The 27259-nt window shown below is 43.8% G+C and overlaps 2 protein-coding genes across 8 annotated transcripts in view; both read left to right on the top strand.

Annotated features, from left to right (window-relative positions):
- The first annotated feature begins 1154 nt into the window (after positions 1 to 1154).
- ACADL (acyl-CoA dehydrogenase long chain) lies at positions 1155 to 17471 on the top strand. Its single transcript, XM_051623140.1, has 11 exons — positions 1155 to 1265; positions 3167 to 3328; positions 5574 to 5711; positions 6144 to 6308; positions 7254 to 7320; positions 8079 to 8243; positions 8910 to 9011; positions 10219 to 10332; positions 12501 to 12628; positions 14902 to 14988; positions 16801 to 17471. Exons 1-11 carry the CDS (start codon positions 1192 to 1194, stop codon positions 16892 to 16894), a joined length of 1296 nt encoding a protein of 431 aa, XP_051479100.1. The 5' UTR covers positions 1155 to 1191; the 3' UTR covers positions 16895 to 17471.
- Positions 17472 to 18099: 628 nt separating this feature from the next.
- KANSL1L (KAT8 regulatory NSL complex subunit 1 like) overlaps positions 18100 to 27259 on the top strand; it is a 64905-nt gene continuing 55745 nt past the window's right edge. For 2 of the 7 annotated variants that reach the window (XR_007889945.1, XM_051623974.1), the window contains exons 1-2: positions 18513 to 18552; positions 24773 to 25884. Coding sequence is in view for 6 of the 7 variants with exons in the window: in XM_051623974.1 (XP_051479934.1) it covers positions 24803 to 25884 (1082 nt within the window). In the remaining variant the exon portion in view is untranslated. Of the gene's footprint in view, positions 18116 to 18511; positions 18553 to 21149; positions 21175 to 24772; positions 25885 to 27259 lie in introns of those variants that run through there. The other 5 variants (XM_051623975.1, XM_051623977.1, XM_051623979.1 and 2 more) reach the window with 5 other exon arrangements.

Raw genomic sequence — 27259 nt, 5'->3', positions numbered from 1 at the left:
TTCAGCTGCTATTTCTCAGCAAACAAGAAGGCCCAAAGGCTCACTTTTTGCTTACAGTTTTTGTGCCATCTCGTGACTTTGGCAGGCAACACCTGAAGGTTCCCCAGCACCCCATGGGGAGCGAGGAAGACATTTTAAACCCCCTTGCTGGGGAGTGTGTGTCGTTTTAACCCAAGCCCCATCACAGTGACATCCGTTTTCTGGTCAACTTGTATCTCAGGGTTTTGTTGTTGAAGGAAGCAGACAGGAGCTCCTTTCTCAGAGAAAGATGCCCGATTACAGCTCAAAACTTGCCCACACGGTTGACTCGGGAAATTATTACCAGTCAGGGCTGTGCAAAGACACAAGCCAAACAGGGGAAGAACTACCAGCACCTTTCTTCTCCTCCAAGTATCGCTCTCTCCATCCTTTAGAAAGGCCCTTCACGTAGTAATTGCAAAACACCTTCTGAAGGAAGCAGCCTAAAAATAACAATAAATAATAATTAAAAAAAAGCTGAAAGGTGTTGGTTTACAGGTGAAACCGCCACAAGGTTCCTCGCGGCAGGAAGGCGTGGGGGGCTTCTCTCCGGGGGAGCGACCAGCGGGCCGGGGGAGGCAGCGAGGGCCGGTCCCGCCGCCCAAGCGAGCCCCCCCAGGCTGGGGGCGTCAAGCCCCCCGAAAGCCGACCCGGGCGGGGTGGCAGCCCCACCCCTGAGGGGAGGCCACCCCCGCTGCCGCCCCGGGGAGGGTCCGCAGGGGCCGGGAGCGGCTCCGGCCAACCCCGAGGAACCGTGACCTTCCTGCTGGCGGCCCCCTCAGCTCCCCCGGTGTGCCCGGGTCGGCTCCCCTCTCTAATCTGATTTCAAAACTACATTAGCACAATGATAACGAACATACTGATGTTTCATCGTAACCCCAGTATCAGACCAGACACGTATCGGAAGGGATTTACAACGGCAGGAAGGCAGGAGCAGGGGTGACGCCCCAGGTGCGCACTGCGAGGGGGTCTGGGCAGCAGAAACCCACCCACTCGCCAGGCACAGCGAGGGGAGAAGCGACCCCGGCGAAAACGAGAAGCTACCGCACAACTACCCAAGGAAGAACGACCGGTAACAACCATGAGACACGTAACACCTACGCGCTCGCAGCCCGCTGCTGTCACCGCGCCGGGCTCGCCCTTTAAGGCCGCCCCGCCCCGCCGGGCCTCAAAATGGCGGCGCGGCTGCTCAGCGCCCGCGCGCTGCTGCGGGGCGCCGCTCCCCGCGCCTTCTCCGCGCAGGCCAGGTGAGCGGGGGGCTGCGCGGGGGGCTGCGCGGGGGGCTGCGCGGGGGGCTGCGCGGGGGGCTGCGCGGGGGGCTGCGCGGGCCGCGGGGCGGCTGGGGAGCTCAGGGGCTCCCCCGGGCGCCTATGTCTGGGGCTCCCCCGGTGCGTATTTATGCTTGGGGAGCCTCCTGAGAGCCTCGGGGTGCGGCGGGAGCCCCCCCCCCCTGTGCTCGGTAGGGCCGGGAGCCCCCCCGAGCCCCCAAACCCGGCAGGCTGGGGAGCCCTGTGCGTCCCCGCGGCGGGGTGACCTTTGCTCCACATGCTGCCCGCGCCGAGGGACGCGGTGTCCGCAGGTGACGGGCTGGACGCGCTCCCGCTCCCTCCCCCCGCGGCAGCAGGGTGCTGGGGCTCGGGGAACGGGGGGGTTTGGGGGAGCAGGAGCGAGCTCAGCCCTCGTCTGATTTGGCGGTTCTGCCTGGCGGGGCTGTGGGTGGTGTGAGGGAGCAGCCCGGCCCTTTCCTCTGCGCTAAGGGGGCTGTGAGCTGCAGTTCAACCGAGGGTGGTCTGCAGGAAAGCTCGGATTCCTCTTGAATGCCTTTAAAAATAAGGTGAAGCTTTTGGGAGGGACGCTGTGCAGCTGTCATGGGAAGCCTGCGTTTGAGCGTACAAAACACTGAACGAGAAGGTTGCAGGGGCCTGTTTCTTCCACATACCTCTAGAAGCAAATAGAGGTTGTGTTTCAGGGGTGTTTAATCCTTTTGCACAAGGTAGAGTGTGAGTAACTTCATGTGGCAGGAAATAAAGACCTTATTTTTTGTCATGGGGTAAGTAAGTGTATGCTCAGGTGAGCTCTCTGGATCTACACACAATTACTTTGCTGAGGAACTCGGGAGAGGTGAACAAAATAGTTCAAGGAACAGCAAATGCCTTTTCTATTTACTATAGCTCAGCCCTGTATTTATAACTTCTGTTTTTGGCAGCAATAAAATAAAAACAAGTCAAGGAGCCAAATATAACAAGATGTAAATTTTCATTTCAGCCTTGAAGTAGCATGTCATCCTTGATATTCCAAACCTCTACAAAAGCTTTAAACCTTTCCTTGTTATTTTGTAATTGTACTTTCCTTGTGTGGTTCCATCTACTGACATCTACCACTGTTTCAGTTTTTTGGTTTGTTTTTTTTTTTTTTTTTAGAGAAGGATTTTATTTTTATGTATTTTTTTTTAATTAGAGGGTTGGGAGGATTAGCCTTCCCTGTACAAGAAAATTACATAAGTTAGAAGGAACTGGGAAGTATTCTTTTCAAGGGTAGAACTGTGCAGATGATATAAGTGATATTGCAGAGAATAGTGCAACCCTCAGAGGGTACATTTCCATGCTGTACTTTTGAGTGTGTGAATTTTCAGTGTCACGGATTTGCTGTTTTGAGACTTTGGGTGACGTGTAAAGAATGAACAAACCCCACAGAGTCACAGAATGGTAGGGGTTGGAAGAGGCCTCTGGAGATCATAAAGTCCAGCTCCTCTGCCAGAGCAGGTCACAGTTAGTCAAGAAGTTAGCACCTCAGTTCAAATTGAGCTGAATTGTGTTTTGGAGGCTGTGGGGCAGGGGGAGAAGGCAGTGATGATTTTTATCATCACTAATGAACAGAAACATTATCCTCTTATCTGTGTATGTATTATTACTGTTTTTAGTTTATATGAAGCATATAGGACAAACCACTCCTGCTTTATCTGCTTTTACAGCCTAATAAAGTACAGTATGTGTTAGGTTTTTATATTTACAGTGGGAATCCTTTGGACCTAATAATTTGCTAGGCTTGGCATGGGAACTGTGTTTGACAGCACAGGTATTTCTTTCGAAAGGGTTAAGTAAATGGGGGTGCCTGTGTCCTGAAAGATGCTTTCACTTGTCTTTTTCAGTCCCCTGCAAACTGAACAGCATGGCACGAAGCGCCCAGAGCCATCTTCTGCTAAAAGCTTGGTTGATATAGGTACTCGGAGGATCTTCTCTTCAGATCATGATATCTTCAGGGAGAGTGCCAGGAAGTTCTTTCAGGAAGAAGTGCTTCCTTTTCATGCAGAGTAAGATGCCCCTTAAACACTGGTTTGTCAAATAATATGCCTTTTTTTCTCCCCAAATCCTTTTTGGGCTGTTATCTTTAAGGTGACAGGATAAAGAGGCTTTTTGTTTTCACTTGCAAGCTTTCTATTTCAAATTGGTTCAATCAAAACAAGCCTGCTTATGGAAATCATACGTGAAAAGAACAAACACATGTAATCACAATTCACTGCATTCCATGAGCTTCAGTGTAGGCAATCTAGCATTGTCCTCCTAGGCCTGTGAGCAGACAAATGCAGTTTGCAGGGTTGCAGCAGAAGTGTCCCTGCTTATAGTCAGTAAGTCTGACACTGGTGTCTTGGGGTTAGAATTACGGAGATAATTCAGTTCACACACTGTCGTACTCCTGTCATCCAAAAAAAGCATTGACATGGCATCAAGCTTAGGTTGCAGTAGATTTTGTAAGTATGGTACCTGTAGTATAGTAAGATGGATTATGCATTGCGAAAAAAACTTGCACAGAATGTCCTTATTTAAATTTTTATCTTTTTTGCCCCTGGGGAAATGTGTTGTCTTCTGCACAGAGTAGAAGTGTTGTGCTTCTATTCAGCTGGAGCTGAAGGGTGTTTTTTGCCCTTATTTAGCTGTATCCAATGACATTAGATTTGGGAGAGGAAAATAAATCAACTTGGAACATGTTTTTTGTAACAGAAAGCATTAAGATGCAGTAGTGTCTTAGGCAATCTTTAGTTACTACATTCCTTCGAAAACACCAGGAGGTAGTGAAGGGCTTAGTCTTAAATCATGCTGCTAGATGAGTTGCCTGATGCAGCTCCCATTGTGTATCCACAAACAGTTGAGATGGCACAATGGAGTGGGTGGGGTGATGTGGCTCGGGGACAGAAATGAACAGCAGGAGGCAATGGAAACAGCTTGCATCAGAATACTTGCTGACTATTTTTTTCATCCTCAAACCACAACCTCAAAGTACTGCGCTCTTCCACTGTGCGATCCTATTCTGTCCACAAACCCGGAGGTTTTCCCTCAACCTTTATTAGAATGTCTTCCAGTGCAGGTTTGTGAACAGGTACTGACGATCCTGTTTGCCAGCTTGCTGACACGATTTCCTCAAGAGGCTGGAACAAGTTGGACTTGTGTTCTTGCATCACTTCAGCAAGCTATGAACCATTCTGTTCTTGCACCTTTCAAATAAACAAGGAGGCTTCAGGCATAGTCTATTAATTGGCTGGACTGATATGAAGAGACAAATGTGGCATCACTCAATGCAGTTGTGCATTAGTGTGAGGAGGAGAAGCAGCTGTGGTGGGCAGAGACAGGAATTTGTAGGAGCAAAAGCTCTTGGGATGAGCTTAAATAAGTATGATGAGAACTCTGCTCACTGTGGGTGAGATGCTGAGGTATAGCTCTGTTGCACATAGGTGTGTCAGAGGAGTGGCTCTGATATAAGTCATCTGCCGTAGAATTTTTAAATTGGAGTTAAAAGAAAGAAAAGACTTCTTAAAAAAAAGGCTGGGCCATTGAGGGCCATCCAGCTTTCTGTTGAAATTGTAAGCTCTATAGAGTCACTGCTTTTCCAAGAATCAGTGATTCCTGTGGTGTTAAAGTTTTGCAAACTGTCAGCAGATATGCTTTGACTAGCTATATACAAACTTCAAGCCTCCTTAAAGCAGTAGTTTACCAAGATACAGTACTGATGTGTAGTAAGTGCCCAGAGACCAATTTTTGTAGGAAAGTGACTCATGTGCTGATCCTTTGCTCTTTCAAAGCAGTTCTCATTGGCGGAGCTGAAATCTTTCTTGAAAGATAATGATGTGTTATACTCATTTTGTACACGGGGAAAATGTCAGAAAGATGAAGACCTGCTTTTAATTACCCAGATGGGGTGGCTGAATCTCCTAAATACCAGTCTGGTACTCAGGCTTGTAGGCAGCAGTACCTTTCATAACAAGTCTAATAGACATGTCGGGTTATATGTGGAAGCAGGAGTGCAAACTTGTTGTGCAGGTAGTGCACTTGTAATGCCAAAGGCACCAGTGGACTTTGAAGAGTAGAAAACCCATTATTAAGCCACTGCTTCTTAGCTGCAAAATGTAGTTGTCTGCCTTACATGTTGTTGGTCAGACTGAAGGTGTCTTCCTACATGGTGAAACTGGCTGTGAGTGTTCGAGTGTGAAGCAGCACCCATGACAACTAAACAGTAGCACATGGGAGATTTGATGCCTGACTGTTCTTGTGTTCATTTTGCAGATGGGAGAAGGATGGCCAGGTGAGCAGGGAGCTCTGGCAGAAGGCTGGACAACAGGGTTTGCTGGGTGTTGCTATTGCTGAAAAACATGGAGGCATCGGGGCAGATATTCTCTCTTCAGCTGTGGTCTGGGAGGAGCAGTAAGTACTAAACACTTCTGGAAGAATTTCAATGATGTTATCAAGAGACTGTGTTTTTTTCCACAAGGTGTCCTCATCATGGAACATGCTTGTTTACAGAAAGCAGTGTTATCCTTCTCATGGGAAGGATAGTTCAGACATACGTAAATGCCTCTTGTTTTAAGTGTCCCAGATGATGGTTCAAGTAACATGTCCTTATCCTCCACTGTTGGGACTTCTGACCGGGGGAAGCATTTAATTATTCTGGAAGGTTATACACACATTTGGTTGTCAAAGTCCATTATTTAAATAACAGTAGCACAAGCTCAGATTGTGTCTTGAGATGTCTGTGTGGTGGGGTTGGGTCTGTTGTAGTGTAAAGTTAAGTGTTTAAATCTTTGTTGTCTTTCTGTTTGAAGTCCTTTTTTTTTTTTTTTTTTTCCTCTCCACAAGGATGTATGTTAACTGTACTGGCCCAGGATTCAGCCTTCATTCAGACATAGTCATGCCCTACATTGCAAACTATGGCTCTGAAGAACAGATTAAACGCTTTATCCCTGACATGGTTGCAGGCAAGTGTATTGGAGCTATAGCCATGACAGAACCCGGGGCTGGCAGGTAAGTACTAAAACAGTAGGCTTAAATCAATAGGTAGCACATAGGGGAAAAAAATTTCTAACCCTCTGGGTTATATGGTCATCTTAATGACTAGACAGAATCCTGGGTTAGGCAGTACCTCAAAAAACAAGTGTTACATACAGATACTTTATTAGAGATTTTTTATTTCAAGTTACTTGCTCAGAATCAGTTTCAGGATCATGCCATGGTGGGCAAATAGGTTTTGTGTTTCCTTCTGTGCTCTGGGTTTATAGTTATTAACTTGGTTGTTACATGAACATATTTTTAATATGAAATGTAGTCAGGAGAAAATTAGCTTGGTAAAGAGGACTAGACTTTACTATTAGCTTTTGCTGTGGAATAGAACACCTTATTTCCTTTCCTCTGAATCCTTTCAAACAGAGAAATGTCCCTCCTTGGCCATCCTTCTTGAAAGGCAGACAGCCCATATTTGGAGCAGGCACAGCTCATCTGGCTGACTTGCAAAACGGGGACAGGTCAAGAGCAAAACCTGTGGGCATCATGCTTCTACATGATGGTAGATGTTGCCTGGTGGCTTTTTACAGAGCCTCCTCTTCAGAGCTGGGCCTGCTGAGAGGATTTGGATTTGTCTTCTGGTTGCCATCTAAGGCATGTTGATGTAAGGGGATGCAGACCTCCTGGTGTCAGTGCTTGTATTACACCACCCTCCACAAGCAGATGGTTAAAACAGAACCTCATGCTCTTGTTCAGTTGCATAGATTTATCATCCCTGGCTGTAGCATGTCTGTGGTTTCTGTTACGCTCTCAGCCTTTTCACGGTGTTTCATTATCCCTGTGTGCATTTTCACTGAGTCTGTACCTGGCTGGTATAAAATCTACCTTATTTTATACCAGGTAGAAATCAAGACACAAATTGCAGCTGCTGGAATAGTTCTTGAGGGACCTCTTGAATTTTCTTTTCAGTGACTTGCAGGGAATACGAACACATGCAAAAAAGGATGGAAGTGACTGGATTCTTAATGGGAGTAAGGTGAGTGAACAGACACAGATACTGCTCATAGTCTTTGGGAGCTGAATGCAATTAGACAGGGAAGGGTGTGCACCATTGTTAGTGTCTCACCCTAGTCTTTCCAGTTTTGGGGTTTTTTTGTGGGTTATGTCTTTAAAACTATGCAATGTCTTAACCTTCTTTCTCTCATTCATTTGTATTCCTGCTAATAATATGGTGCTGACAGACTTCTGGCCTTAGCAGAATTTCAAGTGGTGAGAGTGTGTGCAAGGGAATATGTACATAGAGGTGTTCATGAGGGACTCATGCTGCAGAGCTGAAGCTAAGCAGGACTGATAGCTCATTTCTTTTGCTGGAGTTAAGATAGGTGACATTAGCAGGTTCATGAGGCATTCTACAGGATTATAGTAAGCAATTGTGACAAGAAGCCATCAATAGCTTCACATGTTACACATTGTTAATTTCTAGAAAAGAGAACCTGTGTCAATTCAGTACCACATTCCTTCTTTGTCAGGGGACAGACAAAAAATACAGATCTGTGAATTCTTTAACTTCATGCTTCTGACCTACACAAGACCTGTCAAACTAATTCCTCTTTTTATCAACCTTGTTCCAAAGCATTTAATTCAGAAAGCTTAAAATTCTTCTGGACATTTAAACTTTGGCTTTCAGTTCACCTGTTGAAGTGTCAATGGGATTTTTCTTTCTGCTGCTTGATGATCTCTTAACTACCATCCACCTGGCTTGCTGCTTTATTCCAAGTTGCATTTTTTTCACAGGTGTTTATCACTAATGGCTGGATGTGCGATGTAGTGATCGTGGTTGCGGTTACAAACAGGGAAGCCCCATCTCCTGCTCATGGGATCAGCCTTTTTCTGGTGGAAAATGGAACAAAAGGTTTCATCAAAGGACGCAAGCTGAACAAAATCGGCCTGAAAGCTCAAGTGAGTTCATACAACCCATCAAGTGTAAGAGACTGGGAAGAAGTCTAAAACGGCTGGTTGTGTGGCGCTAGCTAAATAAATATGAAGTAGAACTGTGGTGGTGTTCAGGCTCTTAGGTTTTAGAGCACAAGCAGTAAACGTGCAAAGTATGTCTGCTGAGTTGGCCTGTGGAGGTCAGAAGGATGCGATGTGCAAGGAGAGGCTGAGGAAGCTGAATTTTTCACTCAGAAGATGCCATGAAGGACAGGATTTTACTACTGTCTTTTAGCTACCTGACAGTTGGCTGTAGAGATGGTGAAGCCAGATTTTTTCTTACAGGAGCACAGTGAAAGGGACACAAATTACTTTAAGGAATATTTTAAGTAGGTATTCAGCAAAATTCACCATAAAAGTGATTAGACACTGGAACAGGAGCCCAGAGGTCATGGAGCCTTCCTCTTTGGAGCTTTGGAAGGCATAACTGGACAAAGCTCTCAGCTGCTTGCTTTGCTGGAGCTGCTTTGAGTAGGAGATAAACTAGATGACCACTGGAGGACCTTTCCAACCTAAATGATTCTATAATTTCAAGTTAAAGTACACAATAGCAAGAGAAAGAATGAAGCAATAGAAGTGTGATGAAGAGATGAGAAGGTCAGGCTGTGAACTGTTGCATTACCATCCTCCTAGGACACAGCAGAGCTGTTTTTTGAAGATGTGCGCTTGCCCGCCAGTGCCTTGCTTGGAAAAGAGAACAAAGGCTTCTATTATCTGATGGCAGAGCTCCCTCAGGTAAGAGGAATATGGATGTTTGCTGTTTGTATATACAGGCAATTGTTGTCGTGGCAAGAATCTGCTTTAGTCTTAATGATGTATTGTGGGGAGCTGTCTCGGGCCGAGAATCGGAGTGTCTGCAGCCCAAGTTGTGTTGATGCTTCTGCTTTTTATCTGAAGCATGTGGTTCCTGGTGATAGAAGTGCAATGATTTTGTGCATTGGCAAAAATGTTGATATCACACCAGCTCAAAGGTAGGTATCTTAATCAGCATCCCAACTGTCAAAGAACATGAGCTTTGGTTAGTGTATTTAAAAGAAAATAGCGCAGTTTTCTTCTGTGCTTCTAGCATGGGATCACTTTGCTTAATAAATTAAATACAGCTTGGAGGTCTCTGATGCATTTTTCGTTCTCGTGAAAGAAGAAAGCAAGCACTGTTGTTCTCCTACTAGTAGAAGCATATTAAATATATAAGGAACTTTGTAGTAAAGTGAAGAGTTTGTTTAATTGTCAAAATACCTTCCTATTGGAAATAACAGTTTACAAAGTTTTGGAATTACTGGGAAGGACAAAGACACAATGTGATTTTTCACAATGTGGTTGTACTTTGTCAAAAAGATGACTGTGTTTACCTCATGTGGTAGGGATTATGTTTATTTCATTTTATACTGTAAATATGAAACCTGATCAAAGGAGATACTTTACTACTTTCAAGAAACAGATGCTCTCATGAGCAGGTTCAGTGTGATACATCAGATGATTTCAGTGGTGTTAGAAAGTAATTGTTCTGTACTTAGTTTCTGTTTTTCAACATCTTATAAAGAAGAAAAAACTAGTTTCTTTCTAGGTTTTGTTTTATTTCTAGAGGTGTCCTATAGAAATTGTTAAAGACAGTTGTTCAAACTGAGCAGTGAAAACCAATAACTGAAACATAATTCAGTGTGAATTTTTCAGTCAGTAAGAATCCTGTGGTTCATGTGTAGCTATTGAGTCATTGTTGTGCTAAGGCATTAACCCTGAAAATGACTTAAAACGGAGCTTCAGGCAACAAGGCATTTGTCCCACTCAGTAATTTCAGTAATGCAGTGTGTCTGGTTTGGTACTTAATGTGACTTCTACCCCCTCTCTTGATGAACAACATGGCACATCTGTGTCCCAGTTGTGCATCTAATATGGAGAAAGGTAGGACTAATTCAAGTGCATTCTGTACTTTGTGTTTCAAAAGGAAAGACTGCTGATTGCTGATATGGCTCTTGCTGGTTGTGAATTCATGTTTGAAGAAACAAGGAATTATGTGAAGCAAAGAAAAGCATTTGGGAAGACAGTTGCACACTTGCAGGTGAGCTTGAACTGAGAGAATGGTGTACAGATGGCAGGGTGCATTTATTTTGCATCTGTGTGTCTGAAATGTGAGCAAGTGAGAATCTCTGCTGTTTTCAAAGGATTTTTTGCACAGGTTTCACTGTTTGGCTGTGGTTGTGGTTTGCATTGGCTATTTTTGAAATACAAAAACACTTTAAAAAGCAACACTAAAAAAGCTTTAATGTATATATTTTACTGTTGAGTTAGGTACCTCCCACAATGCTGCTTTTGAAGTTGAAATGTGCAGGCAGAAACTATACTGGCTTTTTGCTGCTGATGAAGGAAAATTATCTTGTTGCCCTTAGACTTGCATTTTACTGCCAGAGGTCCTAATCACAAGGTCTGTTACACCTGCATGTATTTCTGTACCTGCCTGGAATCCTACAGATGAGCTGGGTGCACATGCAGGTACTGTGCTTCTGCAGCAAAATGACCTGTGATGCTGATGGGGGCTCCCAGGCAGCGACCTGACTGCTTGTGTGTCTGCAGAGGTGTTTGTGTTCAGCTTTATGGGCATGGTAATGACATTACTCAGGTAGCTGGGTATTTAGGTGACTGCATATGAAACTGTCAGGTCATTCTCTGAGAGCACCTCACTCCTGACAGTGGTAGTCAATTGTATTTTGAGACCTTGATGCCTACACTGTTTTGTTGCAGTCATGAAACAGATGTTGCTTCCTGCAGGATTGTGACATTGCAGTTTTTGTGAAAACAACATTAGCTGTTGGGGCTGAGCCAGACCAAGCTCCTGCATGTTTGCTTTTGCAGGATAGAAGTGACTCATATGGGTTAGAAGATGTTGACTGTCCTTCTCTTATATACTTTTGAAATACTTAAAAAAAGAAATAGGTATGTTTCAAAGTCTTGAGGATTCCTTTGTCAAAATCAAGTCTTTAGTTGTTGTGAATAGCAGCAGAATTAGGACCTTTAGAAGCTAGGTGTCTGTGGGTATCTTTAAGAAAATTAGTCTTCATCTGTTTGTCAGGTTAACATTCAGAAATCCGTAATTCCACATGGAATTTAGTATATGCAGAAATAAATGTTTACCTTTTTTCAGGTACTTCACAATTGTTGTAGTAGGTCACTGCAGACAGCCAGTATAGTATTTTCTAGCTAACCCACTGCCAGCCACCAGGTGGCCAGTAAACTTAATTCTATTGTTTTTGTGGACTTAATAATAGACTTAAGTCTATTTTTGCAAAAAAATAATCCATTCTTTCTATCTCTTCAGTTTTTTTGTTGCTGATAACTAGAATGTGCAAATAATAGAGCTCTTCCTTTCCTAATTCACTTAGTCTTGCCACAGAACAGCATTTGAAATCAAATCTTTTCTTTGCAATTGTAGCATACTGGCCAATTATATTTATTGTCAAGAGAGTCATAGAATTGTTCTGGTTACACAATTTTCTTATTGACATAAGACACTTTTTTTTTTTCTGGGTGGTGTTTTTATCCCCTCCCTACCAGAATGACAAGAAAACATCAGTATGTTTGCCTGGTCTGATTTTATATAACCCTAGTGATGGATTTTAACATTTTTTATCTAGAAACTTTTCCAGTGTGACAGACCTCAGTGTTGGAAAACTTGCTAGTAGTCTAAAATTTCAATTGGTTTTGCTTGTCTCTTCTCATATTTAAGGTTATGGTTGGACTTGATGATCTTGAAGGTCTTTTCCAACCAGGATGATTCTCTAATATCACTTAAGCTCTGAAGAACTGAATACTTTTAAAAATCCATCCAGTAGATGTTGAAATCTTTCTTATAACTGGGGAAGTGAGTGGCTGTAGAGAGCGAAGGGACATTGCCCCACAAGAGGGAGCTGAGAGTGACAGAATGCCCAGAGCCTCCTGCTCTGCACTCTCTAGGGATTTGTATTTTCAGGCTGTTTTTTTTCTCTTAATGTCATGTTTTGAGTTGACTTGAATAGTAAAGGGCAGTACTTTTCTGTAATGAGGTGGGTAAGGCTGTAGTTGTGTCAAAAGTAAGTTTTCCTTTGATGTACAGAGCCAATGTTGTCTGAAATGGTGATTTCTAACAGAAATCCTTTTAGAAAACTCTCCACTTTCTACTTGAAATATAACTTGAAAACTATACTACTTGTGGTCTTTCTTCCCTCTGCCTCTTCTGTCCACTGCCAAAATAAGACAGTACAGCACAAGCTGGCAGAAATGAAAACACAGATTTGTGTGGGCCGAGCTTTCATGGACAACTGTTTGCAGCTGCATGCGGAGAAACGCCTGGACTCTGCCACCGCTTCCATGGCCAAGTACTGGTATGTGCTTCAAGGAACTGGGAAATGCTGCTTGCATGGTCTTGACAGGAGTCTCATAATAAAAACACTGAACTGTTCTGATCTAATGGAAAGATAAAATGACTATCTGATTAATAATAACAGCATAGTCAGCTTCTAACAGAGACCAGTAACTTGAACTTCAATCATGTAGTCACCCAGAATCTTAGTTGTGTTCAAAACTGGTGTTGGTTAAGCAGGTCAATTTCAGAATAACATCATGCTTTTAAAATAGGCTTCCATTAATAACAAGATCAGGACTCAGCTTTAGCTTCAAGTAAATGTCAGTACTTCATTGATATTAGACAAATATTCACATTTCCCTGTAGCAGATTGTTGTTGGGTGTGTTTTGTTTTCTTTTGGTTGTTTGTTTTGGGTTTTTTTAAGGGGGTGGTATTTCTTTCGAGCTTTTTTAAAAAAGCATAGGTTTATTTGAAGCTCCTATTATGCTCTTCTAGTTCATGTTACTTAGCAATAGCTGTTTGGCCCAGCCAGTTTCTGAAGTGACCTGGTTTGGTGAAGAAATAGTTGGCTGCAGCTATTGCTGTAACTGAGGCTAAGAACTGCTTTCCTTTATTGGCCACGACTCCTCCTCCCTCTCCCTGTACTTGGTGGGGTTATCTGTTAACTTAGGTTTTACCAGAGAAAGTTAGATGAGTGGAAGGATCTGAGATAGTGGCACATGAATGTGCATAGTTGTATTTCCCTTGCAAAGATGGGAGGAAAAAAACTACATCAGACGTGAACAAATAATTTAATGGAAGATGCACATGTTTACAGATTCTAGGCTTTTAAAAGTAAGTATAGAGGAAATGAACAGAGAATACTAAGGGAATCTAGAGAGAATGCTTAGCATGAAAGGAAGGATTTTGGAGTGCTGTTGCTGGCAGTGATTACCTAGAAGTACCAGGTGCATAAGCAGAGACATTTAGTTTCAAGGAGGAGGAAACAACCAGTGCCAACTCAGTTACACACTTTGTTCCTCAACAATTTTCCTGAAGTGAGGTGTTTGAAGCTCCCCCACCCTCCCAGATGTTAGTGCCACATTCCATTTAGAATTTCCTCTTTCCCTAATGGAGTTCTTGTGGCTCCCTACCGTAAAACTCCTTTTCATGGTCTAGAAAACACTTGAATTGAGATTTGTTTTATTTCCTACTGTTTCAGGAGGCTATCTCCAGTTAATTTTGCTTCAAACCTTTTGCTCAGTCAGTGTATTGAATTGAGCTTTGAAGAACTGTAAAACTTAGTTCTTTTTTCCTATATCTGATTCAAGGTCTGTAGGTCTTAATTTTCTGGTGACAGGTTGTTCCATGTAGCTAAATGAATTTTTAAACACTTTGAGAAGACAGTTGTGGTAGCTCACAGTTGTGGATTTGAAGTTGGTATAATAAACTGTAAGGGTTGAACTGGCCAGGGTGGAGGATGGTTTGGATAAAAGGACTCTTGAATTATTCCAAGAGAACCAGTTGACTTCAATTGGCATTTTCTTTACTTCTGTTGCCACTGTGGAAGTCGGGTGTTTAGAACGTGGCTTTCATCTATTTCAACTTTACCTTGAGCTTGCAGTGCAGCTGAAATCCTGTGGGTTCTTCCATGTAATTCTCATTGAGTGTTTGAAATATCATCAATTATGTAGCTTTCCAGAAGCTGAGATACAGGGCATCAACTGTAAATGACATGGTCTGTCGTGTTGTCGAGGGAAGACTGACAAAATGAAATGCTTTTAAAGGTATTTTTTTATATTGGAATAATAAAATATTTTGAAGTGGGCAATCCTGTTTAAGAATTAGTGTTTCTGAAAACTGGAAACTATAAATCTATTGAAGAAAATACATGATCTCCAGGTAATGGTTATATTCAAAGAGCATCCTGCTTTTTACTAGTTTGGGGGGTAGAAGCCTATGCTGCTGTTTTTATGACACAGCTGGGGGATTCGATAAAGAAAAATCTCCTGGCCTGTGAGAAAGGTAAACAAGCTTTGTCTTTTCCAAAAGCTTTCCTTCTCCAAAAACTCTTCCATAAGGAGAAAACATCTTAATACTCTTCAGCTGAGTGTATTAATTTCTTGCCAATGGTGCAGGATGAACAAAAGGTCCCTCATAAGAGGAAGTATTTTAGTGGCCATCATTTAAGATCAGTTATATAGACTACAAAGTTTGGTCATGTTTTTGTCTTGCCAACTTGTCTGTATCTTCAGTAACATTTCACAGCAAAACATCCTTCTAAAAAACAAATTTCTCTTTGACCATTTAAGGTGTTCTGATCTCCAAAACAGCGTAGCTACTCAGTGTGTGCAACTGCACGGAGGATGGGGGTACATGTGGGAGTATCCAATTGCAAAGTAAGTGTAACATTTCAGGCTTGAATGATGAGAGAGATTACCACAAAAGTAAAACGAGACACTTCCTTTACGTCTCCTTGTCAGTTGTTTTGTGTTAGTACTGATTTACTGTTCATTTTCCCATGGTGTTTATTGAAAGGTGATCCACTGGGCAGAGGTCTGCAGGAAGGCTTTGTTTTGATTCTCCAAATTACTCAGAAGCTGTTCAGCAGTTATTACTTCTTTTTCACAAAACAGAAGTTGCTCTTCTGGAAGAAAAAGTTAATTGAAAAAAAAAAAGAGAAGCAATGTGAAAGCAAAAATGAGGGGAGCTAGTTGTCTTTATCTGAAATAAAATTCATACATCTAAAAGGAAAGATAACACGTTGGTCGGCCTAAATGTTTTGTAATACTACAGAATAACAAGGTGCCTAATCAAGAGTATGAGTAGCTACATTCAGTTTTTTACACCTTTATAAATGAAAAATCTAAGAGAATTATATATAGGGAAGAGTGTGCCATTCCCATTTTTTGCTTACTTGATGAGTTTAGGGACATTTATGGTAGTATTTCATGTTACCTTGTATATTATCTGGGAAGATTTCTTTCCTTTTGTGTACGTGCCCTTTGCCACACTAATAGCAGCAGAGATTTCAGTGGTTATGTTGGTGGTGGTTTGGTTTTGGTTTTGTTTTTTTTTTTCAGAAAGGGGGTAATTTGGTTTTGCTGATTCTACCATCAGGACTGCTGTGCAGTTGTCATACGCAGTTAACTTTAATTTCTTTAACTGGGTAGGCTTAGGGGTTTGTATTAATTCTTAATACAGAATAAAGAGTATGGAATGTTGCTTTAAAGTAACTTTTTCCTGCATGTTTTTGAGTACTACTTTTGAGTGTTAGGCACCCTATCTTATTAAATAGGAAGGCCAGCAAGTCCTCTTCAGGGTGTCCTCGAACCCCTGCTTATCTCTGTGTGCTGTAGTTGTCCATACAGGGATTTATTATCCCTGTGCTTCAGCAACACTCATGATTCTAGAGCATTGCTCCCGGGCTGCTCTCTGTATAATGAAGCAGAATTAAGATGGAAAAAGCACGCTGTCATCATCCTGTGTGCTGTCACCAGCTGTGTGTGTACTGGGGCTGGTTCCAGCATGAGGATGGAAATGGTTTGGCTGTGTGCAGTGATTTGGCTGCTGGCCCAAGTGGAGCTGGTGGCAGAAGAAGGCTGTAGCCAGCAAACGTGGAACCAGTTGGCATTTTCTTTTTCTCCCAAGATGTTTTTGAGTCCCACCTCAAAGCAAGAACTGACAGCCCCTTTAGCAATCCTCTTGACAGGATCGGACAGGCCAGGGCATTAGAGCAAATTACCACGATAACTATCGGGCTCTGCAGGAGTTGTTTTCTCAACAAAAGGACACCTGGGTCTGTCAGTTCCTGCAGACTCTTCTGGGCTGTGGGCTGTGAGGGTGGGTGAAGGGGCTTGTGGCTAATGCTCAGGTGATGTGAAGAAAGGAGGGAGCAAGAATTGGGGGAAAGTGGTAGGAGTCTGGTATTGCAGTGCTTTAATCCATTCTTTAATTAGGGGTGATAGTGCAGACTTCACAAGGTAAACAAAAGCCCTGGGAAAAGGACCAAATGCTTTGTTTGGCACAGTATGGAAAGGTAGAAGATTTTATCTAGGTGAAGCCTCTCTGAAAATGTGAACTTGAAAATGGGAATGGCATACTTTGAAAAAAAGGATCTTCAAATGTAAAATGTAACATTTTTCTTCTGCTTGTCTGTCCCTTCTGAGACGTTTTTAATCAGTCCTTGCTTTGTTTTTTTTTCCCCACAGAGCTTTTGTTGATGCCCGTGTTAAGCCCATCTATGGTGGTACCAATGAAATAATGAAGGAGCTTATTGCTAGAGACATTGTCAGTGACAAGTAGGGCAGATGCTCACTACTTGGGAGAGGCTTTCAGAATCTTTTGGTATTCATGTATGGCATAAAATCAGATGTGGGACTGAAAATGTGGTATATTGTATTCTTTCATGAAAGTGATAGGATTTTAAAGCCAGTGGGCTTATATGCAGGAGATCTAATATTTAATGAACTGATATTTAATGAACGTTGAATTTAACGATTTGGACAACACAGTAATTCTCTGGGTTCCTAAAGCTGTGGTAGTGAAAGGCAATTTTTTCTTTTTCCTGGAAGTTAATGGGTGACTTGGTCTTCAAGCCCTGGTGCTGCTCTCTTCAGCCCCGCTCGTGCTTCCCACAGTCACATCTCTGCTGCAGAGGAGCTGCGTCCTGAACAAATAAACGTTAAACGTTAATGTAACTCTGAAATTTCATTTCCACTCGATGAATGCCCCTGTATGCAAGCAGAACCTGGAACTTTGGCTGCAGTTCTAGTTTCCTGGGGGGAAGGAGTGCATCCCTGACCCCTGCCTTTGCATGTAACCCCCCATGCCTTATCGCAATTACTTTGTTCAAATAAGTGTAATAAAGCACTTCTATGCAGTCCGAGGGTTGCCTGCCTTGCTTCAGAGCTGGGGGGGGGAAGCGGAACGCTTGCGCCGTGCCCCTGTTCACCTGGCGGCCGGGAGGGGCAGTTTTGAGGGCGGGAAGGTGGTGCCGGGGAGGATCTGCGGGTGTTTCTGAGGGGTGAGCCCCGGGGAAAACCCTACCAAGCACCGGTTTCCGCTGTGTTCGTTTATTTACGTGTAACTCGGCGGTTCGGCAGGGGCCGGTCTCCCCAGGGCGTCCCCTTCCCTCCCTCACAGCGCGGAGGAACCGGCCCCGCGCGCCGCCTCCCGCCCCGCCGCGGCACGCGCGCCAGCAGCCCCGCCCCCGCCTGGGGCCCCGCCAATGGCGGGCGGGAGGCCCCGCCCCAGGCCCCGCCCCCCGCGCGCGGGGATTGGCCGCGCTCCTCCCCGCGCGGCCCCGCCCCCGCCCCGCCCGCCGGGCCGCGCTCTCGCTGGGCGCGGACGCTCCCACAGCGGCAGTTGGAGCCGCGCCGGGCGCCGCGCCGCGCGGGCAGGCGGCGGCAGCGCCGCGGGGAGGAGCCGGCGGGCGGAGGCAAGCGCGGGGGCTGCGCGGGGCGGCCGGGGGCGGGCGGCGAGGCGGCGGCTGCGCGCCCGCGGGAAGCGCCGCGCTGAGGCGCGGTGAGGAGGGGAGGACGCGGGGCCGGGCGGCCGTTGGCGGGAGCGGCGGGAGCGGCGGTGGCGCCGCCGAGCGCTGGCGCGCACGCGCGAGGAGGGGGCCGGGTGGGGGCGGGGCGGCGGGGGGGGGGTAACGGTCTGGGCGCGGGGCGGGGCTCGTGAGGCGGGGCCGGGCCGGGCCGGGCTGTGCGGGGCAGGGCAGGGCCTGGCCCGGCTGTAGGGCCTGGCTGTGCGGGGCCGCTGCCGCTGCTGCCATGGGGGGGGGTCTCGGGTTCTCTCCGCGCCGTGTGGGCGCTGCCCTGCCTGCCCGGCCCGGCTGTCTGGCCGCGGCCCTACCCTGGCCTGGCCTGGCCTGGCCTGGTCCCGCCGCCGACGTGCGGGAGCGAGCAGCCCGCGCTGGGCCGGGGTGTCGCTTGCTGCCCCGCGGCGCGGCGGAGTAGGTACATAGTGTTGTGCTGTCTTATTCGCTGTGTTTTGTTTATAAGGCTTGGGTCTGTAGGCGGGGGAAAGGCTTCAGCCTGCAGTTTCATGTCTACGTTTTTTTAATTCCTGGGTTAAAAGTTCTCTCTGATCATCCAGCTGAGTGGATTGCCAGATTCCCTTCGAGTGACTGATGGAGCTGGCTTCTCAGACTACAGGTCGCTTCTAAAGCTGAATACTTTAGATAAAAGTACCTAGCAGAGCTCAGGACAGCAGCTCAGAGCCAGGTGTGTCCCTCAGCCTTCCTGGAGATTTCCAGTGTGATTTTGAGCAAGTCTTTTAATCCACTTTGTGCATCAGCTCCCTGGTTGCAAAACGCTGAAGCGTTTCCCACAGAATGTAGCAGGGTACCTGGTGCTCCTCAGCAATGGGAAGCAGAGTAACCGATTAAAAAAAAATATTAAAAAAATCTCCAAATTACTAACATGCTTATTGTCACAGGGTAGGTATTTCCTTTTGGTTCCTAATTTCATAAAAAGGGTGTATTGAAAATGGAGCTGGATGAAGCATGGTTATGATGCTAGTAGGTGCAGCAACCCAGAAAGCTTATCTCTGTGCCTTAGGGCTCTGCTTCCTTATTGGTCCAGATTGTGAAATCCTGTAAATGGTTTGGGGAGTTGAAATTCCAGTCATCTTAGTGTCTAAGAGCTGAATGGGTCTTGTTTAAGATCAGGTTCTATGACCCTCTTTTCGAGGACTGAAATTCAAAAGGGTAACTGAAATGTTGATATGGACTTTACTGTGGTTCTAAAAGTATTATAGATCTTTATATCAGAGACATATGGGCAGCCTACTAACAGTGGCATCTGTCTTGTACTACAAAAAGTGCTTAATTTTTTACCTGAAGTTTAAAAACTACTTCAGATGTTAAGTTGCAAATACATGATACTATAGGCTGCAGAGGAATTAGCTGATGGCATGGTAGTAAACTTGGAAATAATATATGATTCTCTGTTGAGAAGCAGTTATGAACAAGGAGAACAGCAACCCTGTTCAGAGATTTTAATGAGTCATGGATTTTATCATAAATGAATTCCACTTGAAGTATGTCTTGTTTGATGTGTTTAATGATTAAAACTGTTTGGGTGGTCTGTCTTAAATTGAATTCTCTTACTGTTCAAAGAGAGATCCTTTTTAGGTGTGTGTGTGTTTTGGTGTGTGTGTTGTTTTTCAAAGAGGAGGAATTTGTGCTTATATCTTCTGGGGAGTGCAAAACAGTAGAGTTTGCAGTTTTATCTCTCTGGTACTGCCTGCACAGTGAGTGCTGCCGAAAGCTGAGACTCCCCACATAAGCCTTTTAGGGTGGTTTGGTTTTGTTTTTTCCAACCTACTAGTAGAACAAAATACTAAAATGCTTAAATACTCGTCGTGAAGAACTGGGCTGCTCTTGAACTGAAAACAAAGGCTGCCTAGTGAGATTTTATTTTTTAAAGGCTAGTCCCAGGTGTGTTAAATATGGACTTCTTTCCATTTTCTTTCACGCTCCTAACCAGGACATACCCAGTGGGACCAAAACCTCTCTTGCAGTCATTGCTACGAACTGCTCTGTGAGAAAAATGCGGATTATGCTGTTGAGCTGTCCTCTCTCTTCCTAGAGTCAACGATTCCAATCCTGGAAATTTTGTGCAGATGGGGGGAGGAAGGTACAGCATACCCGAGTGGCTGCTTACCACCAGGCAGGTCTTGGAGAAGCTGGCCCGAGGGAGCTGCTGGGTGCCCAGCTCGGCGGGTGCTCTGGATGCTGGCAGCGCAGCTCCGGCGGTGCCGCAGCAGCTCCTGGCTGCCAGAGCACCACTTTATTTTTGTCCTGAGATTAGCAGGAAGGCTGTCCAAGAGGAGCTAGGGATTACGGGACAAACAACGCAAAGCTGTTAGAAACCAGGTTTTGTCGGTTGTCTTGTAGGCAGATCTAGCTTGCTCGTGTAGCTTGTCATCTCTTCTGCAGGTTTTCTCTAAGAGACCTTGAGTTTGAGATACAGTGTTTTGGAACATTCTTGCTCTGCTTAATTTTGGATGTTTCACTAGGTGCTGCCTGCTGCTTCTAGACAAGGAATAGACATTGGAAGTTTGCTTATCTGAAACACTGTTAATCTATGAATAAACTGGAAACAGGTGTATTATTTTGAAAGGATATTTATAGGCCCCTGAATGTGTAAGAAAGAAAAAAGCCAAAACCTAAATGTAAAAAACCGCTTGTCTCTGTGAATCTCATTATTAACAAGGAAGTTTCAAGTATTTGGGAACAGGAAAGATGATTGGATTTACAAGGAAAAAGAGCTGATGCAGACTTACAGTCATGCAAATGGAGTTTTATTACCATTGTAAAGGAAAAGATTGCAAACAAAAAACTAGAAGACAAAGCAGTCCTCCCCCAAAACATTGTCTGCAGTGTTGTGTAACAAAAGTGAGTGTTATGCAAAGGGAGAGAGTCAAGAAGTGAAAGGGCTATAAACAAAAGCTGGGGAGGGAATGCCACCCTGTGTGCAGGCAGGTTTGTGGTTGTGTTGTGTTTATTTTAATAGGGTGCTGCTAATTACCCACATGAAGACACAAGTTTCAGGATGTAGACAAGTTCTGTTGAGGTAAGCCTGGTGGAGAAGGGTACAACATGGAAATGTCAAGTAAAGACTAAGAAGTAAGCACAGGTAGCAGAGGGTATAGGAGCAAGGGTCACTGGGGGATTAGGAACCTGTAGCTGTGGTGAGAGAAGGGAGCAAGGTGCAGGGTCAGGGGAGTGCTGGGGCTGTGGTAATCTGCAATTCCCAGCAATATCCTCCTGGGTAACTGAGGCATTAGGAGAGGATAAGCATGAGGTCACTTGAATCACCAGTTACTCTCCTGTGCATGTCTGGTACTTGTTTTTTCTCTTTCCTTGCACTTTACATCAGCTTTTCGTTTTACAATACTTTTTAGTCTTTCAAGTGGAGTGGGTATTCAGCAGATGAAAAACGAACTATTTGCCAGTTTAGAAGTATTTTGGCTATTGAGCTTTTGAAGCCTCAGGTAGTACATAATGAAAAAAATCCTGGAAATGGTTTACCTGTGACAAAAAAGCTTTTCCCAGAGTGAAAATGCAGACTCTTCCTGAATACTGTGTTGCAGTACTTGTCTTCCTTCCCTCTGCACTTTTTTTTTTCCTATCCCAGAATATAATAAGTTTAGCTCTGGAAACTCCCTCCCAGTGAGGGTGGAGTGAAATTATTTTTGCTGCTTTCTGCCAAAATGAAACAAAATGTGTCAAAATGAAAATTGTCTGGAGCCAATAACTTGTACTAAAGCTTGCTTCTAACTTTTTTGGCAGCTGATACTTTTTTTTTGTTTTGCTCATATACTGATGTTGTGTGGGTGTGTGTGTGAGTGAACTTCTTGGAGAAATGCCAAGGACCTGGAGACAGGGAGAGTATCAGCTTTTATGAAGTATTTTAGGTGTCAGTGAAATGAGAGGAACACACCTGAAGTGTCTCACACAACTGTCTGCAGGGCAGAAGCATTGTGTGAAGTTGCTAGGGAGGGGTTAATTGAGCTTTTCCTCTCTTAAAAAGTATTTTATTTTTTTAGCTATATTGCAGCTTAAGCACCTTCTGCCAGAACTCCTCATTAGTTAGTGGTTTGTCATTTCTCTTTAATATTTATAGTTCAGTTTAAGGATATTCTGATTTCTTGCCCTCTTTTCCCTAAAAGATGGGAAAATAAGGCCCCTAAATTCAAATAAACCCTTAAAATAATTTGCTAATGGTATTCACTGAAATTTGAAGCTGTACCAGAGAGTATGTAGTATTTGAGGGAATATGATCGAGTTAAAACACGTCACTCTGAACATTTTGTGCTGCCGGTGTTTTTTCATAGCCTCCATCTTCACATCTCAGGTCTGAGATACACATCTCCAAACGTTTTGTTTGCCTGAGCAGCAGCTCTGCTGCATGTGGGTGTTTCCTGGCTTTCAGAAGAAGCAATGTATGACTGGTAAACTACGCGGGCTAAGGAAGGTAGATAGTAAAGTTGAAACAGCTATTATTTCATTGGTCAGTGTATGTAGATCTCAGGCTGACAGCTTTCTTCTGAAAGAACTTGGAGTTCCCAGGGACAGATCTAGCATGGGGACCTTGAGTTCAAGGTAACCCCACAGAGAAAGTGTGGGCTTCACTTTTCTCCCCTGTATGTTTTAGCCATGTAAATCACCGTTATTTAGCATATGCTGAGAGGAGGGCAGGCATAGGTGTGTGAATCCATACCCCTTTGGAATGAAAAATTCTTGTGCCTGTTAGCTCTTACAAGAGTGGAAAGACAGAAATCGTGAGTCAGCCAGATGCTGAGAGCACTGCCAAGTCACCAGAACCTTTGCAGTTTGGGGCTCCAGCTCTCCTCAGTGTATTTCCCTTGCTGGACCCAGTAACAAGGCTCATGCTTGAATGACTGTCCAGCAGAGGGGACTTTGTGCCACTTTCCTATATAGTCTGAAGTTATTGGCTTGTTGATAAAAATTAAAATGCTGTGGATTTTCATAGTAGCATTCAGAATGTTTTTTAGTAGTGTCATCAGCATTGGGACCACCAAACCTGGTCCCTGTGATGCTGAGTAGGTGATGTACAGAGATGAAAACCTCATGGTTGAAGTACACATGAAGCAGTGAAAGGTGAGGGTTTTGAGGGTTAAGGAGAAAGTATCCAGCCTGGTACTTCTCAGCTCCTTAGGTTTCTACATCTCCCTTTCATGTTTGCTCCTTCAGTGTAAAATCTGTAGTTATAAATAAGCTAAGGCTTCAGAGAGGGAGTTTGCTTTTCTGAAGATCCATATGTGGCAGTCTCAGAATCATTGACTCCTTATGGAATCTGTGCATTGAAAATTGCTGAGCTAGGCAGTTGCTGTGGAGATCAAAGAAAGTGAAGATATTAAAAGGAGGGCAATGGAAATGCTGCTGAACTAGTGCGCTGGTTAAACAGAATTTACTGTGGAACTGTTGTGCTACACTGACTTTTGTTACTGCTCTCTTACTCTTTTGGGCTTTGTCTTTAGTTTCTTAACGAAGAACTGACAGCAGCTTATCTTTCATGCTTCTGCAGGCCATGTTCAGTTAAATCTTTCTTTGTGTTTATTTAACCATCTCCTAATCAAAGCTGAAAGCACAGCGTAAGGCAGTGATTCCTGCTCTGTAGGCTGTGGAATAGATAGGGTATGACATGGCAGCTTAGCTGCTGACAAGAAGAGGGGAATGTTGATACTGGTCTTTTGATCCCAAAGTTTGGGAGCTCTTCGTCCAAGCCATGGCAAGCCATAGGCACAAAGCTTTGTGAAGGAAAAGTGTCTTTAACCAAATGGTTATAAAAAAATATTTGTATTATTCAGGCAGTGCCTATGAATAAAGAAGAACTGGATACAAACACGCAGTAGACATTTTTTTGGGAAACATTTAGAACCTAACAGACCTCTGTTTGGTTTCTAAAGTGTATTTGTGAAAAAAATATGATACATTCATTTATCAAGTGCTTGCTTTATATAGATAGGCATTAAATACCTTCTCCCAGTATTGCTTCCGAGTTTGTTTCAGAGCGTTTCATCATGTGGTAGAAGAAGTTCTGCTTTGCTGAACTTGTAATAGGTAGCTGCATAGCTCCCATTTCTGTGATATTGTTGATATTGACTTATTTAAGTATAAAAATAAATACTTGAACAAGACCAAATGCAACTCAAAAAGTAACTTATCTCCACAGCAAATTAAAATAAAATCCAGCCAGAGTTCTGGAGTGAGAATGTGTAGATGTGCGTCTCTCTGTGTATGTGCCAATACATACAACCACACATATTTAAAAATGCATCCTTGCAGTTGCATGGTTTATGGTAATGTTTTTCAGTTTGGGCAAGGTGAGGTGACAGTCTTGAGCTTTGAGAGTCTTATTTCTCAGAGCAATAGGATCAGAAATGCCATGAAGTCTGAACAGTTACCCCCCTGAGAGGTAAAGGCTATCATTGCACGTGGAACAACCTCTGAATGAAATAAAAACCAGAAGTGTTCTTATTTGAGTTGGGAGGGAACATAAGCTATCTGTGTTCTTTAGAGAATGTGTTTTTATGGAATCTTTGAATAATGTTGAAATATTTAAATAATTAAATACCTAACAGAACTGTTGTATTTGTACCGTGTCATGAAAATGAGAAAATTTACATGGCCCATGTTATTTTCAGGTTTGCTGTAAACTACCTACCGTAGCTATAATGACACCAGCCCTCAGAGAGGCAGCAACAAAAGGTCATGGTATCCACTTGTCACCTTCTTTGTCCTCTAGAGCTATGGAGTCTGATACAGCTTTGTGCATGGAAAATTCCAGAGCAGTGGAAGAGAAGATAAAAGAGGACTCCATCGCACAGATTACTTGCTCAGTCCTGGGGTTCCCCACTGCTGAGCCCAAGCTCAGGAATGATATCTTCAGTGTGCAGCATTTCGGTTCTCCACCATCCTCCAGGCGCTATCAGTCGGTCTTGTTAATGAGTAGAAATTCTGCGTTTAGCAACAGAACCAGTAAGCAGACGAAAGCGGGAGAGCCCGACTGCTCCAGGATGAGAAATTCATTACATAATGGTGCTGACACATCGTTTGGTCTGATTAGTCATTCGGAACCTGGGGAACAGGTCAAAGGGGAGACGTTTCCAGAGACCACATCTCTGAGTTTGGCAGAAACACGGCGACTTCCAAATGTAACTGAATCTGGTAATGCAGAAGAAATGCAGCTTTTAAATGGTAAATGGTACAAGAAGAATGTTTTTTTGGGTAGGGCTTTGGAAGCCTGCGCCGAATCAATAAAAGGGGATTTATTACACCAAATTCTTCACAGGCCTTCAGAAGGGCTTTTGAGCTGCACCCGGGAGGAGGTTTATGCTCGCTTACTCCAGTATGTCACTAAGCAACAAATGGAAATCAGTCGCGCCAAAAGAATTCAGAAACGTTTACAAATGCTCCTAGCAAAGCATGTTATCAAACACTGTGATCAGCAGCTGAAATGCTTTGTGAAACATCAGCTACAAAGAATGAAGGTTTTCCATGAGCCAACCAGATTTTCGAGCAGTAGCTCCCTCAGGTGCACTGAAGGTTGGCCAGAAAACAACGCAACTACTTTGGAGAGTAGTTCGAGCACAGACGTACAGAATGGAGTTAGCATTGCACCAGGTGAAATCCTGGGGTTTGCACTTTCTACTGGAGGGCTGCTGTCTCGTGTGGAGAAGGATCTGGACTCTGATGCAACGTGTAGCAGCTCAGATGAAGATGGTGAGGAACAGACTGTAAGAACCACTGTGGAAGCGTAAGTGTTAAATTCCTGCTAGACTCGTGTGCTTCATGCTTATAAATCAAGATGGAAGGGTCTAGATCTGCAGATCCCTCTTGTGTGAGTAACCTCACTTAATAGGTAGTCCTACTGCAATCAGCAGGCCTGCTTGTGTGAGCTAGGCTTTGGGAGGAGCCAGACAGAAAGTAAGAACTTCTCCTAATTGCAGCATTTAAGCAGGAGTTGCTCTACTAGACTGTAGAGAGCTAGATTTTGTGCTGCACACATGTGCATTACATGAGTACTGCTAATTATTCAATATTCAGATGGTGCTGTAAAGCAAATAGTCATAGCAGTGCTGTAAATTATATTATTGTCCAGTATGAAAATAGTTTTATTATAGGGTCACTAACAGATAGTCAGTGTTAGGATTTAGAAATCCATGGCAATGGGATAAAGAGTAAAAATGGTTATCTGGTGCAGGTATCATGATGGTCAGTATTTGGGGATTGTATATTGTAGAAGTTTGGTTCTTTGAATTAGAATTTTTAAAATGTTTCTTTTTCAAGAAGAACCAGATTGAAATTAATATTAACTAATACTGTCTTGAATTGGCAGGGGTGCTGTCAGTACACATTTTTGTAGCTTAGGAAATCAGCGGTGAGTAAGAGAAGTAAAAAATAAAGTTGTTTCTTGATGGTGGTACAGCTTCTTTTTCTTTTTTTTTCTTATCCCCCCCTCCCCCCAGCTTTCTGCACTATTAAAACAATCTGTGGTAAAGAAATTTTAGAAGGCAGTGAAAGGATGGCTGCTTCCCCCTTCTTACAGCTAGAGACAATAGAGTATGTCTTAAGGTTTGTAAGGGTGTGATAGTCAGGACAGTGATAGACAAAACAGAGCTTCACACAAACACAGCAGCTTGGTAGGAGCTTTGTAGCACCTACCTACATTTCTGTCACTTAAAGTCAGGAACAATTTTGTTTTTCTCTTCAGTAAGAGTGACAGTGGTGTTTAAGGAAAAATAAATATTTTAAAAGAAATTTCTTTGGCTGTTTCTTGAAAAGCAGAAGTTGGGAAGAAATCAAGGAAGCTTCAACTTAAATTGGAAAAGAGCTGTGCCCTGTCATGTGTTTATAGCTTCAGTTAGGGAAGCTTCAGTGTAGCATGGTGCTATCAAATAGCTGCTGTTTCCTTAAACTCTATAGGCCTGGGAAACAGAGGAGAAAAAATGCAAAGTAAAAACTAGTTTTCAGTTTCTTTTACATATTGTCAGAATGGTAAATCCTGTACTTCAGTCCAACCAAAGCATAATGACTTGCCAACAAAGTTAGGATCACCTAAATATTTGAGTTTGCAAAATACTTCAATGAAGAAACAGCACTTTAGGCTTTTCCCAGCGTAGGAGAATCCA

Source organism: Apus apus, chromosome 6, assembly GCF_020740795.1.
Source record: "Apus apus isolate bApuApu2 chromosome 6, bApuApu2.pri.cur, whole genome shotgun sequence".
Taxonomy (NCBI): domain Eukaryota; kingdom Metazoa; phylum Chordata; class Aves; order Apodiformes; family Apodidae; genus Apus; species Apus apus.
The sequence above is the reverse complement of the archived record's forward strand: the minus strand, read 5'-3'. Positions and strand labels throughout refer to the sequence as shown.